Genomic DNA, 17,593 nt, shown 5'->3' with positions numbered 1-17,593 from the left:
CTATTTTGAACATGTTACCATTAAGCACTTCAACACACACAGCACCTAGCGTTACACACTGGTCGCACCGCAACGCTCCACTTTAAAATGTACCAGATCAAAGTATGCCAAAAAAAAAAAAAAAGCATTAAATTAACTGGTTAATTACTAGTTGGAAAGACACAGTAACCTGTGCTCAAAGGTACCTATTAACAACCATGCTCAATTTCTCAGACCTCCTTTGGTACATGTTTTGGTTTTAGACCCCAAATCACCCCAATATACACGTACAATTTTGAGGACACCTCTAAACAGCTAAAGCTTATGAAGCAGTGTAAGCTCAGAACAATACGGGGAGCATGCTATTAGGTTATCAAAACGTTTATTCAACTTTTAAAGGTGACTCTAACATTTTTTTCTGTTGTTTCCTGGAGTGTTTAACATTCAATGTCCCTACATCAGCACCTCAGAAAATCATACCTATTATCACATTTCTAAAAATGCCCTTTGTTTCTCTGCAAAAAACATCTGAAGTCTTTGAAAGATCATGGTTCAGCTAGCAACCAGCTTGATTTCTGCTCTCTACAGGCACTTCCTTAAGTGCTGTGCTGTTTTTCTGTAGTAATCATTCCTTCTGGAAGCTGTGAAGTAAAAAACCACCGAAGACAACAGGAGGTCCCTCTCACTTGTTAGCTCAGCAGCCTTGATTGGCTCAAGGCGTGATGTCCCCGTGAACAAAACCTGAGCTGCAGCTGCAAGCATTCCCCCGCTCCAGAAGGCCCCGCTTGCGGTGCACGGTCAGGCACGTAAAAAGCACTGCTACGAAGTGATAAAACTGCTTCCAGCTATCCAGCTTCAGCAGCGCTGATGCTTAATGGTGGAGGAAAAAAAGGAGCAGGTTGAAAGGTATCAGGCATCCCCTTACGAGCACACAAACCTTAAATCATACCTCTCTCATTTCCAGCACTTTAAAATCCCTTTGACAGCTATGTAAGGACTGCGGTGCAAGACAGGTTTAGTTGTGTTTATCAGAAACCTTACAGGAGCCTGGAGATCATTGTTTTATTTTTAATCATGCTCGGTCTCGCTCACAACTCTTTCATGAAACACAGCATCTCGCTGCTGATCAGCACAAAGTATCACAACTACTGGCCTGGAGAATAATCTCACAAATAGCACACAATAGCTCCAGATATCATCTCAAACCAAGAATTCATCTCCATCTCCGTAATCTGACCATCACCACACATTCCTCACTCGGGCAATGCCTGCATTGTAGACCAAAACTTCAGGGCGCAGAGCGACACACCACAAAAGGAGCGGGTATGCAGGATCTGATTACAAACCCATTGTAGTTGGGCATTTTAACAGCTACAAGCAGAAATCAGGGCTCTGGGGACCCCAGCCTCGAGCTCCAAACAAGCCCGTTTCCTGATACCGCCTGCGATACAAAGAACAATTGCTCTCAGAGCAGAATTGATCTTTGAATAATCGCGTGCACAATCCCACCTTTACAACTTTAGCAAGTAGCTTTCCATGACTCTACGAGCTCGTGTGGCGAAATACCATTTTCTTTCTCCTTGCCACAACAGAACCTCAGGTAGCGGCGAACCTAGATGTGAATTTGGGTCAGCCTGCAAATTCAGTGCAGGCTGCAACAAAACAAAGAAATGGAGTATGTTTCAAACAAACAATAAAAGTTACCCCATCATTAGGAACTGTGGTGTTTTAACTTTTATTCCCAGTATTACTGTACTGAAATTGATCAGTTTTAAAGAGATGAGGAAGAAAGACAAACTGAAATATTAATTTTCTCAAAATTGACAGCGTTTGATTTAATCAAGAAAGAACAATTAAAATACACATCATTCTACACTGCTGGGAGTTATTTTATGCTTGACTAGTCCAGACAAACAGTGTATTATTATTTGCATAGCTCACCTTTCAAACAGCCAGGCATCTCCAGCCAGCATGCTGCAAGTACTCCCTCCTCTCGACATGCTTTAAGAGACGCATGACGGTATTAACTTCCTAAATACTCACCCTACTGCTGAAAGCTGCTGAGCGTGGAAACTCAAATGCAGCTTGGCCTCTATTCACAGCTGACATAGCTGACAGGCAGCACTAGCTGAGGAGCAGAACAAGAGGCAACACAAGCTAAATAAAATGAGGGATGGAGTGAAAATGCCTTGCTGGAAGGAAAACATAAGCTTGAGCCCCTCAAAGAGAACTCTGATAAAGCTCTGCTCTGGTAGCTGCATATGTCCATCACTAATCAGTCTATGCGCAGATAAGGACAGATCCTGCAGGTGCCTGGTACTTACAGTGGGAACTGGCTGTGGACCCCGCTTTAGCTTGCAGCGGTTACAGGTTATGACACCGTATTCGGCATAGGTTAGGTCCGAAGACTGACTAGAAACAGACACTAGCAGTGATCTATGCAAGAGAAGAGCTGCAAAGATGCTTAAAAGATGCAAAGAAGCACAAGCACTCCAACTCCTATGTTCACAGCAGAAAGAACCTCCAGCAGAATTTGGGAGTTCAAGCACAGCCTCTTCTCTGCACAGCAGCCTGTGTCTAAGGGGATGCACACTGGGCAAACAGCTCTTCTCAAGGATACTGCTGTTCACCGAACACTTCACCACTGGTTTAGAGCCCAGATTCCCTCTTTTCACACTCTCTTGCAAAGAAAACCTCACCTCTGTTGTGAGGCAAATCCAAGATGCATTCTGGGCACAATGGTGGTCTAGCTGCGATGGGAAGACCACTCGGCTCCTGTGATTTTCAGGGACAGATGTGAGGGCCTCGTGTCACTGACAAGCCCTTCCACAGACTGACTGGGGAGCACTCAGGCACTGAGAAGCACGGGGAAGCCACCGAGTCCGTCCCCAGCAGCTGCCGACTCCAGGTCTCCAAATGCCGAGGATCGAAGAGCAGTGTTATCCCAACTCCAGCTCCTTCAGAAAGCAGGGCACAGAAAACACAGGGAAGAACAGCTGCTCTGTAGGTCCTGGCACACGTAAGGTCACAGGAGAACAGAAGTAGTTTTTAAAATCCTTCTAAAACTATTACTCAAGGTGTCTCAGCTAACTTCGGTTTTGTTTGTTTTATTAAAATTTAATCTGTTTGTAAATTCTACAGAAATAATGTTGGAGGCATGAAGAATTACTCTTGAATGTCTGGCTCTTATTTAGTATGTTTGATGGTTGATTAAGAACTTCATTAGGTTACAGAGCTCTCTTTTTATTAAGGTTTCTTTGAAAGCTAGAAGATTGACACAGTGAAGAAATTGGTATACAAAAATCTTTACAGTCCTTATAAATCTTTGCTAAAAATAGTCAGGATTTTAAAAGAATGTTTTTCCTTAGTAATTTTGAATAGCTTTCCCCCCTCTAATTCTTTCTTATCACTAGACTACAAGATATTATGAGAAACAGATGGAAACTGAAGTGAAATTGGGTAATAGTTCGCTTATCTCAGAGTAAAGGCTGGATAAATTATATCCCTATCCCTCCAAGCAGGCAGAGAGGCACATGCAATATTCAACACATTAGAAGAGATGATTTTCAAACTTTGAAAGGTCAGATGCATTACCAGAAAGTCAGTTACAACAAGGTTGGTGGAGGTTCACCACCACATACAATTCTAAATTTAAAGAAAAAAGAAATAAGAAATAAAAGGGAGGATACTGCCCATTTTTCTGTTAGAACGTATTTATAGGCTCAAAAAGTATTTGCTTCTGTATGATGAGAATAAAAATTTGCAGGATTTTGACTTGAAGGGCCAAACCAACATCTGACATAACTTGTCACAATTCTGTGATATAAAGATAATGATTTTCTTCAACCCCATTAAACCAGACATGGTTAAATTCAACATCTTAGTGTCTGCAGACATATAAACAGGGGACAAGCAAAATGCAACACCGTATTTAAGACACAAGAGTTCTTTACATAGCCTACCACCACCCCCTCCAACCCTCACGTATATATAGGTAGGCTGCTGGTCTCTTCCCTGTGCTGAATGCAAAATGAAATGGCAGCATCTGCATGTCGGACTGCTGCAGAAATTTCAGTTACAAACACAAAGAAAAGATGACTTAATAGAAAAAAAAGTGTAACGCTCCATCTCAAACATTAAAAATAATCAAAGTTTTGATTTTCTGTGATTTAATAAAGGAGAGCAACCAGCAAACAGACTGTATTTGCAGGGAGTTTTTACATAGCATTTATTTTTTAAACTTTATTTTTTATTTTTTTTAAATCAGGTATTTATGTCTTTAGGCAAACATGAAAGCCTTCCACATGCAAAGCAAGAGAAGAACAAAAAGCGTTTGAGAGTTATCATCAGACAACCAGCAGCATGTAAACTGGTGATAAAACAATGCTAAGGGATTTTTTTTTTTTTAAGTGTATAAACTACAAAACGAAAGCCATTTTTGAAGGTTTTTTTTTTTGCAGACTCATAACAATACCCAGCACTTTGCTATTCACTCACCTTGCAAAGCGTTGTGCAATTAATACAATATTGAACTGCCACTTATCAATCATCATTGTGTATCTCTTTTGCACGTGTTCTTGTGCATAAAATAAATGAAATATTCCCCATTATCAAGATAAATTGATCCTCTCGGGTCTGGCTCTAGTTTATTTAAAGACTTTACAATTTTACTACTTAAGAGAAAGTCCTACAGAGGTGTTATCTCACCATTTATATTTTCTCAACACTTATGATACTGCTATCACACTCTTAAAATAAAAAAATAAAAAAAGAAGCTTGTATCATGATCCAGACCAGCCTTATGTTCTACTCCTGGGGTATTTTTTTTTTTCCCCTTACAAAAAAAAAAGGAAATAGTTTTAGCGAAGGTTTGGATCAGTCCTTGAGCTCTACCACTGGGTGGAGAAAAGATTTCCAAGCACAGTAGGGATTTGGGGGTCGATGGTAGGAGGAGGAGGAAACAGTTTATTAAAACATAAATGAGGACAAGATTTTACAGCCTATGTTTATAAAGTTTGTACAAAATCATTAAAGTGACTCAAAACTTTATCAGCGACGTTTTATGGTGAAGTTATTGTGCTTTTAATTTTGTATTAAATTGTGATTTCTTAGCTTGTTACTTGGAAGATTATTCAGTATGCAGAGGATAGATTACTGGTGCATTTAATGAGCCAGAGGAAGTAGTAGGATGAACACGAGAAGATTGTTTTACATAGTAGAGTACAAGCTGTTTGATATTTCTAACACAGTACAAAAGAAAGCTTCTCTGTAGATTGATCATGGTTCAGTTAACATCACTGAATATCTAATACCTCCAACTCAATTAATTCTCACCTGATTAAGATCAGTCTGATATTCAAACTAAATCATCTCTCCAGTCAAGTAGAAATCAATATTTCTGATTTTACTTTTAAATTACAATAACAAATAAAATACGTGCATCGTCAGTATGCCAGGAGAAGCTTTCCTATTCTGGTCTACTATGGCTTGCATAACACAGCTGATTAAAGAATTATTCTAATTTGAGCAACAATATATATAAGACTCAGATTAATTTGAATAGAGGGAGATAGCATGAAATAATTAAATGCATCTTATATAGGGCAAAGAGAAAATTGACATAAAATAACCTTGATTCTTTCAAGTGAACCTGTTATCAGATCAAATACTTTGTCTCCACAAATATTCATCTGATATAACATACAGTCATATACTTTCCATTTTCCTGCCCATCACCACCTCCCAAAAAAGCTGCTCCATTTCAGCTTTTCCAGCTCCAGCGTGCTGCCAGCTCTGTACCGGGGCAGATAATCCATGGGTAGTAGTACACGCTGCCGGACTAGAAAGGAGAGACAGTTCCAGGAACCCAGGGATCTTAGAGAAGGGATATTCACCACATTAAAGATATCTCCTCCTGACCAATCTTCTCCAGATCACCACGGAAAACCAGCTTTGTCTTAAAATATACGATGCAGACAGGATCCTCCAATACGTCACTGCGTACCTTGAGCTCTGCTACGAAATGCTGAAAAGTCACTAATCTTTAAGAGGTAAACAGACAGCAAAAGAGAGCTGTCAAGAAGACAGATAGCAGACCTGTGACATGCAGAAGAAGAGTACTTTCTCCCAGATTAGAAACTGTTTCTCTAAACACATTGCCTTGGGGTAGAAAATGTGTTACCAATATCCTAGAAACAAATCTGAAGACTCTGCTTCAGGGGACACTTACAATTAGAGATGAGAAAATGACATACTGGATCAGACAGAGGGCCCAGTCATCCTGCATACTGTCTTTCTCAGAAGTCAGTAATAGCTGCTTCAAAAAAAAAGGTGCCAGAAAGTCTACATTATGGCATAGCATTTTCTCAAGTGAACTTTCTTCCTAACCCCTATCAACTGTAGGCTTGGCTTGTACCTTGAAGCACAAACTCCTCACATGCCTTTCAAAACACTTACGACCACTTGCACAGTAGGTCTACATTGACAAGCCTCCGAGAGAAGAGGAGGAAGAAAGACCAAAAAAACCAACCCAATACCAAAAAGCCATATGTTATCTTGTAATCCTTCAACATAGACCTGTCTCCAGCTTACCTCGGTCCAAGTCTCAACTGTTTAAGTCACAACTGCTGCAGTCGTGGTTGTGTCATACCACAGATGCCCTTTTCGTTAGCAAGTTTTCAAAATCCTGCTGCAAAAAAAAATAACTGGCCTCAAAGTATCCCTCGGCTGGATGTGGAAGAGCCGCCTGTATTGCCACTCCTTCCCTGACAATTCTTTGGCGTAGCTGCAATAGGCCAAAGCAGGATGCAGGAGAGGCACGAGGCACTCCACGTAGATCAAACATGCTTGGTTTTGTCCCTCCCTCCCCAAACAGCCCAGTTACTTGCTCTGAGAAGCCGCGGGACAGCAGATAAACAGTAGTGGCAGCACCAGGAGATTATCTGTGGAGTCGGCTGAAGTTTTCCAGAACAATAATCCAGGTTGGCTCCGTAGCTATGAAAACAGTGCTGTGCGAACAAGTGACATGTACCCAAACGGCAAGCCCAAAAGTCTCCCAGACGGCTGTACCAATAGCCCCCTTCACTTGGTAGCAACAGTCCTCAAAGCTTTCGTCTCCTAAACACATCATAATGTAGGTGTCCCCTGGAGCAGTCTCTTCTCTCTCCATAAAGTCTCATAAAGACCCTCCAGAGTCCTCTTCTCTCCATAAATAAAATCGGTAAAGCAGTGGATGACAAAGACATAGTCCCATTCCCACGTGATGCACAGGTTCGTACTGGGGAAACCTCTCTCCCTGGACTCACTACCCATGTTGTGACATCTAAACTTTGTTCGCATTTGGACTGACAGTTGTCGATGTTTGCCAGAGGTACAGCCAGAAACCCTAAAGTAAGGCACTGCCCCAAACAACAGCAGGGAAGAACTTCTGTCTGTCCCAAACATCTAACGCTAGTTCACAGAAGACTGTTGGGGCCTTTTCTTCCAAATTTCATAATGAGCACTAAGAGACAGTGAATGAAACTGAAAAGCAGCAAGTGTAAAAAAGATGCAAATTGTTTCACTTTAAACAAAAAGACCAAGGAAGACACAGCCAAGTACAGTAATTCAAGCCAGCACAATTAGTACAACTGAAAAATAGACAACTACTTAAACTGATAACAAAACCACACCATGTTGCAGTAATTAGAGTTAAAATCAGAGTTGTGAAATATATATATATACACACACACATCTATATACATACACATGCGATCTCATGGCATTTTCAGCAGCTATTAGTCCCGCTGCTCTCCTCATTCTACCTTTCTGTATTACTACTGCATGCATGAGGTCTGATCAAAACAACTTTGTGGGATGAGGGGTAGAAATGTTGAAGTTAGTTTTCTGTTTAATAGGAACTCCAAATGTACAAATGAAACTTGACCAGTGAAAATGTTTTCTTAAGTAACCACAAAGCCAGAAGAAAAGATTTTTTTTTTAAAAAAAGTACACCTTCAAATGTAAGATAGTACTTTCTGACCACTGAATGTTGATGAAATGCTGTGACAGACATGATTTTTTTTAATAATATGCCTTTATTCACTAGAACTTCAACAGAACATGGACTTAAACAGCAAACAGAGCTTTGGCAAAGATGACGCCTTAAAAATACCTACTTGTTAGTTTGGAGTTGTAGGCACAAGCTTGACCTGAGTCTGATCTCTCATCCCGGATTTCCAGATTTGTCTGCTTTTTTTGTTGTTGTTTTTGTGTGTATACACACTTATCTGTAAGTGTATATGCATACAAATGCATATATATATTTGTGTTCTGCCCCAAACAGAGGGCTACAGCACAGCAGCACCAGTAGGAAGTTCCAGCAAGCCAGCTCTTGACGAGCTAAGAGGCAAAGCCCTCCCGCCCCTGGCTAAGCAAGACACCCAGAGCACAGCATTACAGAGAAGAGGGTTGGTCGTGTCCTCGGAAAGATAAAGATGGGAGAAATTGCAAGGGCACAGCTATTACGTGTGAGGCTTTACAGTGACTGTGCTTTCTCAGGCAAGGAAGATTTAAGTGCTCAGAGACAACAAACTGCTGGGCAGATTCAGGCAGATTTTTCAAGGCAAGCAGACCTCTTTTTTTTCCTCCCATTGAAATTAAAAAAAAAAAATCCTTTCAAGCAAAGTAAATACATTGCTGTGAAACAGTTTACTTGGGTAAACGATGATCTGCCTACTGAAGATACTTGCTTTAGGAATGTTCTTGTCAAGTGCAAGCATTGCCTTGTATACACACACAGTTCCAGGTAACCCATGCCCAGCAAGCACAGCCACCCAGTTAAACGACACTGTTTTTTTTAACAACTGCTTTCTTTAAGACGGCCTTGATCTAATTTTCCTCCCAGCCTGCCGTAAGTATCCCTGACATCAAGCGTTACCATACCAGGCGCTGGAAGAGGCAGAACTGGAACAAATGCAAGTTCCCCCATGGCTACTGTCTGTCACTGCCTGCTCCTATCTAAACGAGTGCATCCAACTTGAGCAGCGCACAGCGGCCTCGCCGCTGCTCATCCTCCCTTCTCCTGCAGGAGCTGCTGAGCCGCGCAGGGACAGCTGAGAAGTTAGCATAACAGATGATTAAAAGCAACAACATCCCCCTCCCTCTGTCCCACAGTGACTGACTCCTTAGCTGAACTCTGAATTTAAATAAAAAGATCTATTTATAAAGAAGACAGACTCACTGCCTGGCAGAAGTAGCAGTAGTGTCCTTCGACCACACGGTGGAGATAGAGCAGGTCATTTATGTAACTCGCAGGGAGGCAATTAAACAGCTGTTCCACCATGACACCAGCTCCAGCTTACAGCACGTTGTTTCCGAGATGCATTTCGGAGATGCCCCCCCGCAGTTCAATTTGCTACATTTCCAACCATACGATTTTAACTCAAAGGAGAAATACCGATTTTATTATTATTATTACTTCCTCCTCTGAATGAAGCAAAATATCCTTTAAGGAAAAGTGAAACTGATTTCAGGCTTTCAGCTGGTGGGTGAAGGCATACAGAATGGGGCCAAAATTGCAGCGTGCTGCCTAATCCAACAAGGATGCAATATCAGAGATTAGTGCACTTGTGCTCCTTACGAGGAGCAAGTGACCTTCCCTAACAGATAACAGTTCTTCCTATGATCTGTCCCAACCATCATTCCAACACTTCCAAAATAGACTACCATGTACTTAAGCAAAAAAAAAATAAAGACTAAATATATACTGCAAAATAAGTTTTTTTTTAATTAGTAGCCTTCAGTGCATGCTGGTGTGGAAGTGTGGGAAGCATTTGTGTTGGATGAGGTACTTACTATTCAGTGTTTTAAGGATGACAGAACCAGAAGCACAATTTTTTTGCAAAAAAACTTTTGTGGTGTTTCTGTATTCTGAATTTTATACCGAAGACCTTCTGCAATGGTGGCCACATTTCAAAAGAACATGCATCACTGAGTAGGTAGGAAGCCACGCTTCCCTATTCATTTCAGGCTTTTAAAGAGATGAGTTTTAATGTGACAAGAAAGCATACTATCAAAGTTTAGCAAGATCCGGTATTACTTAATACACTAGCTTTATAAATTTGGAACTGTTCAACACACATCTTTCATCTTCTGTATATCAGTACTCGTTTTAAGTAAGCTGTCTGGGATAACCAGCTTATTAAAAATTGCATAGCAAATAATCCAGCCACCATACTCTCCCTGCACCTTTGAAACTGCTGCACAAAGCATGTTTGAAGTGAGAAAGCATTACAGCTCCATATTTTGCTGGGGTCCCAGAAAATTCTCCATGAGCTGTGAGCACTGCTCTGAGCCTGGCAGCTTTCCCACACTTCCACACCTTCACAGACTTGCTCACAGACATTCCTGCAACAGTGACCAAAGCTCTCATGCTAAGGAAACTCCATCACTGCTTGGCCTGGTTAGTGCACTGCACTATATGCCACATATGGGCCCTGCTACAGGCTAAGACATCAAATGTTTGGGGGTAAAAGGTGCTCACTAAGCTACTTTTGATCTCAGGTAGCAAAGCAAGTTAGCCAGCTGCTGCACAAGGAGTTTGCCACTTGCCCTGCAGGAACAGGGTGATCACTGTTCTCCACTTTATCAGGAATTGTCCCATGCCACACACTCCGCCATAGCTAGTAACGCATGCTTTCTTCAAGCTTTTCAGCGACTTTAAAGTGAACAGATGAGGCCGATGCTATTCAGAATAAACGCAAGACAGGCAGCTTATTACAACCAACTTACAGAGCAGTTACCATTCTGGAGCAAAAGCTTGTGAGAAGACAGCAAGCAGCTCAGGTGTTTACTCAAAGAGGGAAACTGACCACAGGAGGAGAGGAAAACGACCCCAAAACCAACCACCACCACCCACAACGTAACATGTCTTGTGGTCCGATGCATGGCTTCCAAAAAGCATTTACTGCACAAATGGCTGGGCATGGACCAGAGAGGAGGATGAAAACGCAGAGCTGACATAAAGCTCTGCTCGTGGGTTCACTTGTTTTGACGAGGAAGCACCAGACGGAAGCCGTGATGCCAGGCCCAAACAGGCAGCAGGCTCAGCCAAGAAACTGCTTCTGTGCCGCTACTGGCTGTCACAGCCAAGGGGTACCAGGGCAAAGAATTCAAGTGTATATGGGGCTTAAACCCGATTGTACGCAGACATCAAGAGATACGGCCATGTCTCTATAGCCACAGTTATAATTTCAAAGACAGTAAAATGAAAGACAGTAAAATGAAATACTTGTAGAGAGAGGATTTACAAACAAGCTTTTGGCAACACTGCAAAGCAAAATAAAACACATCAGGAATTATTTGTCAGCTATGGAAGTCCCCCCCGAAAGAGGAACTGTTCTTCAATGTAATGCTTAACAGGCAAACAGCATCAAAATCAGTGTAATACCATAGACTGTACCGGAACTAATCCAGACTTTGGTGTAATGAAGCCTTGTGGACTGTACTCCAGCTTCTGACAGTCGGCTACCCCGTGTTCCTCCAGCTGCCTGCATGCACACTCGAGCTTGGACGCAGTTGCTTGTTTAACTCCACCTGTTCTGCCTGCTCCAGTTATCTTGTTTCTGATGCAACAAGATTTGAGAAAGACAGTCTCACTACTGTTACAAAAGAAACAGCAAAAATAATCACAGAAGTGTGGTTGTCCTAATCAGAAATGCAACTGCACTTAGAAGTATTTATTTAGCAATTTTATTCTTGGAAGAAGTACTAACAAGGCATCTGCTACAAAACCATTGGCAAATGAAATATTAGAAGGTTAGGTGAGGAAAACTAAGATGGCTTTCGTTTAAACCACTGTAGTCATGTTTCTTCCCATGGCATGATGATAATTCCTAGGAAATATCATATGCTACCCCAATGAACAATAAATACTCAGGTTTTGTTAGCTGCTTGCTTAGCAACATGACAAAGTCAGTAACAGCAACAGAAAAGGAAGACAGAAGCTCTACCAGTTTCAGTCACTGGGTCCACAAACGTGGTTCCAGCTCCTCTACGGCCAGACGTGGCAGAAGACTGTGCACTAGTCTGGGGGGACTGAGGACACCAAGAACTCGAACAGCATCAGCACTCAATGACTAGGATGCAGGCAGGAACTGAGGGTCACCCTGACCTTCTCAGCAGCACCACTACAGCCCTGGGCAACTTTTTGTCTCCCATCTCTGCTTAGGGCTGAAAGATCTTTGGGGTAAATCCTGTCTTCTCTGTAAGGACTATGAAAATGACCATGCATACCTCCTTCGCTGATCGGAAATTTTAAGATCAGAATCTGGCCAAAAATCTTTTCTCCATTCTCTGGGTTCTGAACTAAACGAGCTTTACTTGCTGAATGCAGATGTACACATGCCTCCACCACCACCACAGATTTGTCAGCATGTAGGTTTTCCAAAGATTTCTCCCACCTTTATTCTGAAAGAAAAAAACACCCAAAAGCTAGCATATGCTGTATTAATGTAAAACCCCTAGAGGGCAACTAAGCGTCAATTTCAACCTGCATAAATATTCAGCTCCTTGACTAGTTTACAGATTATGTAAACTATTTCCTTCAACCTTGGGTTTTTCCCCTCATTTAGAAGAAATGAATCCTTTTCATTCTCAAATCACATTACTGCTGCCTATTTAGTATAAGTTAATCACAACTGCCCAACCAGAGACTGAGTTCTCAACCCAACAAAGCTCAAACGTGTGTAAAAAAGAATAAAGGAAAGAAAACACATGCAAGGGCCTCATTTAAACAAAGACAGAAAACAAGCATATGAAAGTCTGAAATCACTTTCTTTGCATTAAAGCCCTTTAACAAAATATCTTGCTTATTATTCAGACTAGTATTAATTTATTGCATGACATCTGTTTTCTTGTACAGCAGGCTGGTTGCAAGTCACAGATTTAAGAATTTAAGCTTATACTGCTGGGATTATTTGCCTGCTTTCTTCTACATACTATGATTTCAGACTTCTGCATCATAAGTATTTAGGGATAAAAAGAAAAAAAGTGATGAAGCAGGAAAGAAGATGGCAAATTAGTCTACTTCCAGATAACTTTTCATTTCATTTTGTTTCATTTGTTCTTCAGTCTTCAACCAGAGCTCAGGCCTGCTGCTAGCAGTGAAGGAAAAAAAAAAAAAGAAAGTAATCTGAGCCATAAGAGTCAAAAACCTTCATTCAATCCCAACAGTTCTACCTAAATTTTGAAGTGGTACCTCCTGTGTCCAGCTGAGCCTCATACATTATGTGGTAGCAGGCATCAACTGCCTTCCCCCTTTCTTTCCACCAAATCTTGGTGTGAGCTTAAAGGCACTTACTATCCTGCCAGTCCACATCTGCACAGAACCTGCAGACATTTATTATGTTAGAGAAGGCACAAACAAATCATTGGGACTCCCAAACTACATGGAAGCAATTTGAAACAGGGAGGAAAAAAATAGCTCAAATGAATCCTTCAGAGATGCTTACAGAGATCGAGGGCTTCTACGTGGCTTTTACAGAAGACCAAATACCCTTACAAAAATCAGCAGCATAACCAGCCATGCTTTATGCGTAACAATGTGATGTCAATATGTTCATCGAACATGGCTGTCCTCCCTCATAAAGGAATTACAGCCACTGTTACAATTTACCCTTGATGTGAAACGCATCTCCCCCTCCTCACTAGCTAGGGTGGAGGAGTTAGTTTTCAGGCAAGCCAGGCCATTGCAACTCCAACGTCAGGAAACGGAGATGAGCAACAGCACGTCTGCAATGGACAGCTCTGCACTGCAACCACTGCTTGTGCCTTGGAGTGAAAATATGTTTGTTAACTACAAGCCTTGATTAAGACCACGAGATCAGAACTTGATTGCACTAATAGAATCGCCTATGAGCCATTGCATCCGTTTCCCAATCTTAACTTGATATCATTTAGAAAAGAATAAATTTCATTCTGTCATGGCAATCCAGCAGTTTTTGTCAGAGACAACACATTTTAATTTTTTTTTTTTTTTTTTTTTTACTTAAAACCTTCCACTGTGAACTCCTTTCACTAACCATAGCAGTAAGGAGATACTAATGAAACTCAGGGACATAAACGCATGTTGGAATATGTAAGTAGTTATCCACAAGAAATGGCACTAGCATATTTAACTTAAGGAAAATAAAGTTTTATCACATGCCAAATTTTCCTGAATTGATTCCTAAACAGACAGGATCAGAAGAGAGAAAGATGAGACCAGAACTATTAACCTGATTTCCTATTCTGTTGGGAGAATCCAGCTAAAGCAAACATTATCAACTCTGTTAAATCTCTTCCTTCTACAGAATTGCAAAAAAAATATTTTGGGGGATTGTAATTTACATGACTATCCTCTGCCCAGCAATGAACGTCTCAAAAGTTTGCGCACAGTCAGTAACTAGCATTTACATAAACTTGGTGGCAAAGTGAACAAGATAGATTCCCCAAAACAACCACAAAAAATCTGACAGTCATTTTCTGTTTTAAAACTGCTAAAGTTTCACAGTTACTGAACAGAAGCAGCTTTTACAGAACAGCCTTTGCTGAAAGCAGGAGGATTCGTTTCATCCTCACTCCCCAACAAAGGGCTTAAACTTTCTCAACTTGTTTTAATTGTATAAAATAAAAAAAATCCATCACATATACACATCGACGCTTTTTATTTTCAAACTAGTGACAGCAGGAATAGTTTTCAAAAGTATAAGATGTGGATGCTTCCATTACAAAAAGCCCTCCAGAGAGCAGAAGACCCATTTGACCTATTGCTGTTATTCAACAGCAATGATACACCATTAGATGTAAATAAGAAAATATTTTAAACCTAGCATATTGGATAGAGCCATAAAGACACCCCTGAAGCTCTGAGTTTGCTTCCTACCCTGTTTAAGACATCAGTAATTAAGTCTTTGGTTACGGAACCCAAAACTGTATACATTCTCCTGTTCTATGAAAAATGGTGGTAAGTTTCTTTTCGTTAAACAGATACATGCTGAAGCTTACATTAAGGTAAGAATGCAGAACAATGCCTCTAACATAACATAAGACCATTTCAAGCATTATGATCTGGCAGAATTTTACCCTGAACTTCCTAGCAGACAGAAAGGATATGCTTATTTGAACCTGTGACAGTCTATCTGCCTGCCTTGCTCTTGCTGGGTCTTGCCTTTTCTACCGTGTTGACATTTATGTTCAAAAACCTACCTTATTGAGGTCCTCTGCAATTTGGAAAGCATATGGAAAGATTTTTCATATTTAAGAGCAGAATTTCTTCAATGATGTTTAGACTATGTTTTTGTTATGCTCTTTAAACAACGAACAGAAGGCACACTAAGTTGGAGAGTTAAGAATAATTATTAAAAAAACATACTGAAAACAGAGCAAAAAAAAGAAGGGAAAAAAATCAGGACAGATGAAGAATGACAAAGATTATTTACACCAGAAAAAGTAAACGGTACTTTTCATCACTGGCCTTATGAATTATTTTGACTGGGCTGTCAGATTCACTGTAGAAAGCTACCACCCCAAAGGCAGAAAAAAGTAACGGGCAACAAAATATAGTGTCTGAAGTTGCAGACAGTGGTCATGCTCTTGTTTAGTAGGCATCGTTTTCTGCAGCCTGAAAGTTCTCCCCTGTAAATGTGAATGTCATTTTTAACCCAGTGATACTAACATTTTTTGGTGTTTTTTTTTTTTTTTGTCCGAATTTGCTACGCTCCTGAAAAGAACTCTGGAACCTCAGGGTCCAGCACCCTCCCTATGCAATCTCAGGAAGTCAGCAACAGAAATATTTCTCCAGGATGGTCAATGAAAAAGCCTTTCCGCCCCCCTTTTTTTCTTTTCCCCTTTTTGCCTTTTTTGGATAAACAGATTGCCCTATTTACTCCATTCAAAGCGCTGCTTTTATTCAGGCCACTAGCAGGAATCTGCCCAGTGTCTGAAGGTCTTCACGAGGACATCAGCATTTCAACAGCAGGCTGTGTTCTTTATTGTTTTGGAACGTTTTATTTTCTTTGCTTTTTTGTTGTGGTTTTGGTTTTTATATATATACATATATATTAAGAAACAGTACATTTTTACAGCATATAAAAACATTCTTCAACTCTTTTCACAAACACATCAGAGAAGTAAAAACCCTGCTCTTTCAAGTGCAAGGTATACACTGGCATTGTGAATTCCCGTACATCAGGAAGCTGCAACATTAATCAGATTACAGGACAAATACAGGTATACTAGACATGGCCACCTTAAAGCATCTTAAAGTCCAATTCAGCCCTGTATTCCTCTCTCTCGATAATCTCGATAAACGTGTCCATATGAAACCAAGTGTCAAGCCACCGGTAGAAGTACCTCTTACAACACGCCTTTGCACTGCCTTTTCAACAACTTTATGAGCATCCAACTATAGCAAAACACATAGGATATTTCTGTCACCAAGAAACAAAGCAAGACTTGGATCAAACCTGGTTTCGAAGTATAATGATGAACTTATACACACATGCAGCCTGTGTTATTTAGGGTTTTGAAAAGGACTGTTCACATAGTCTTAAAACATGTTGATCTGGAGGCTTCAAGGGCAGCTTGCTTACAAATTAATTTCGTTTATGTTACAGAAGGGAAAAAAAGAATGACTAAATACTTCCACAAAATTCTGGATCAGATAGGAGGAAAGAAAGCTATAAAGCGCAAGACATTATGTATAACAACATACATACAAGGAAGTCCTGAACTTGGCTATTAGAATTGCAAAAATACATTTCAGGCTTCAAGAAACCTTTATGTAAACTCTTTTTAGGAAAAAGGTAAGAAGGCAGATCCCTTAATACCATAACTAGCCTCCAAAATTGCCTAATATTTCAATTCCTTCCCGGTACTGTGGATATCCAGAGAACTTGTTTACCCCACCCCAAGGGTGCTCTTCTACACTATCTCCTCTAAAATTCCTAATTTAAGTTCCTGTCCCACTCATTATCCTATACGAAGTATTACCTTCCATCCCTTGATACCTTTCAAATCATTTGCAGTACCCACGCACATACATCTAGTACACAGCAGCTAAATTGTTTTTCTTGCTCCCTGATCAGAAATTTAAAGCCTCAACCACACCTCTGACGCTCTGTACAGCTCTAGTATTCCTTGTCCATCCCCTTTCATATCCTCTCACCAGCTCTGCAGCTCTCGATTCCTCACGCAAAATACTTCTCACCTTCTGTCATACAATTACATTTCATGTAAAGGCATCTATCCTGATCTTAGGCAGCACACATTCCAAGCGCTCTTTTCTGCAAGATTCCTTTCTTCTTGTTTTTGAGAGCGTTAAACTGTTAAAAATAAAATTCAGAGGATTACAATAGAGCACAAGTGTCTCATGACCCTTTGTTATTGTAGCCTTTATTCCTCTCTCAAGCAGACCTGTAAATAGAACACTCTTCAGCACACATTTCCCCTACTCTTTTTCTATGCAGCACCACACAGACAATTATTGGAAAACAATTACAACAGCAACAAAACTCAATTTGGGAGCAGGAAAGAGGGGGATTATTTTTGTTGCCATTATTAAAAAGACTAGAACAGTAACATAAAAATGCGTTTT

At 40.6% G+C, this 17,593-nt stretch overlaps 1 protein-coding gene across 3 annotated transcripts in view; it reads right to left on the bottom strand.

Moving 5' to 3' along the window:
- Nucleotides 1-17,593, bottom strand: part of CMC1 (C-X9-C motif containing 1) — a 42,069-nt gene that overhangs the window by 3,761 nt on the left and 20,715 nt on the right. Inside the window, exons 1-2 of one of the 3 annotated variants that reach the window (XM_035549847.2) lie at nt 12,253-12,403; nt 11,408-11,582 (exon numbers count right to left, since the gene is read on the bottom strand). The exons of 1 other annotated variant lie outside the window; for it this stretch is intronic. In XM_035549847.2, the coding sequence (XP_035405740.1) occupies nt 11,408-11,513 (106 nt within the window). In that variant the 5' untranslated portion in view covers nt 11,514-11,582; nt 12,253-12,403. Of the gene's footprint in view, nt 1-11,407; nt 11,583-12,252; nt 12,404-17,593 lie in introns of those variants that run through there. One more of the 3 variants, XM_035549849.2, reaches the window with a different exon arrangement.

This window comes from Cygnus atratus, chromosome 2 (assembly GCF_013377495.2).
Source record: "Cygnus atratus isolate AKBS03 ecotype Queensland, Australia chromosome 2, CAtr_DNAZoo_HiC_assembly, whole genome shotgun sequence".
NCBI lineage: Eukaryota > Metazoa > Chordata > Aves > Anseriformes > Anatidae > Cygnus > Cygnus atratus.
This window is presented reverse-complemented; position numbering and strand designations above follow the sequence as displayed.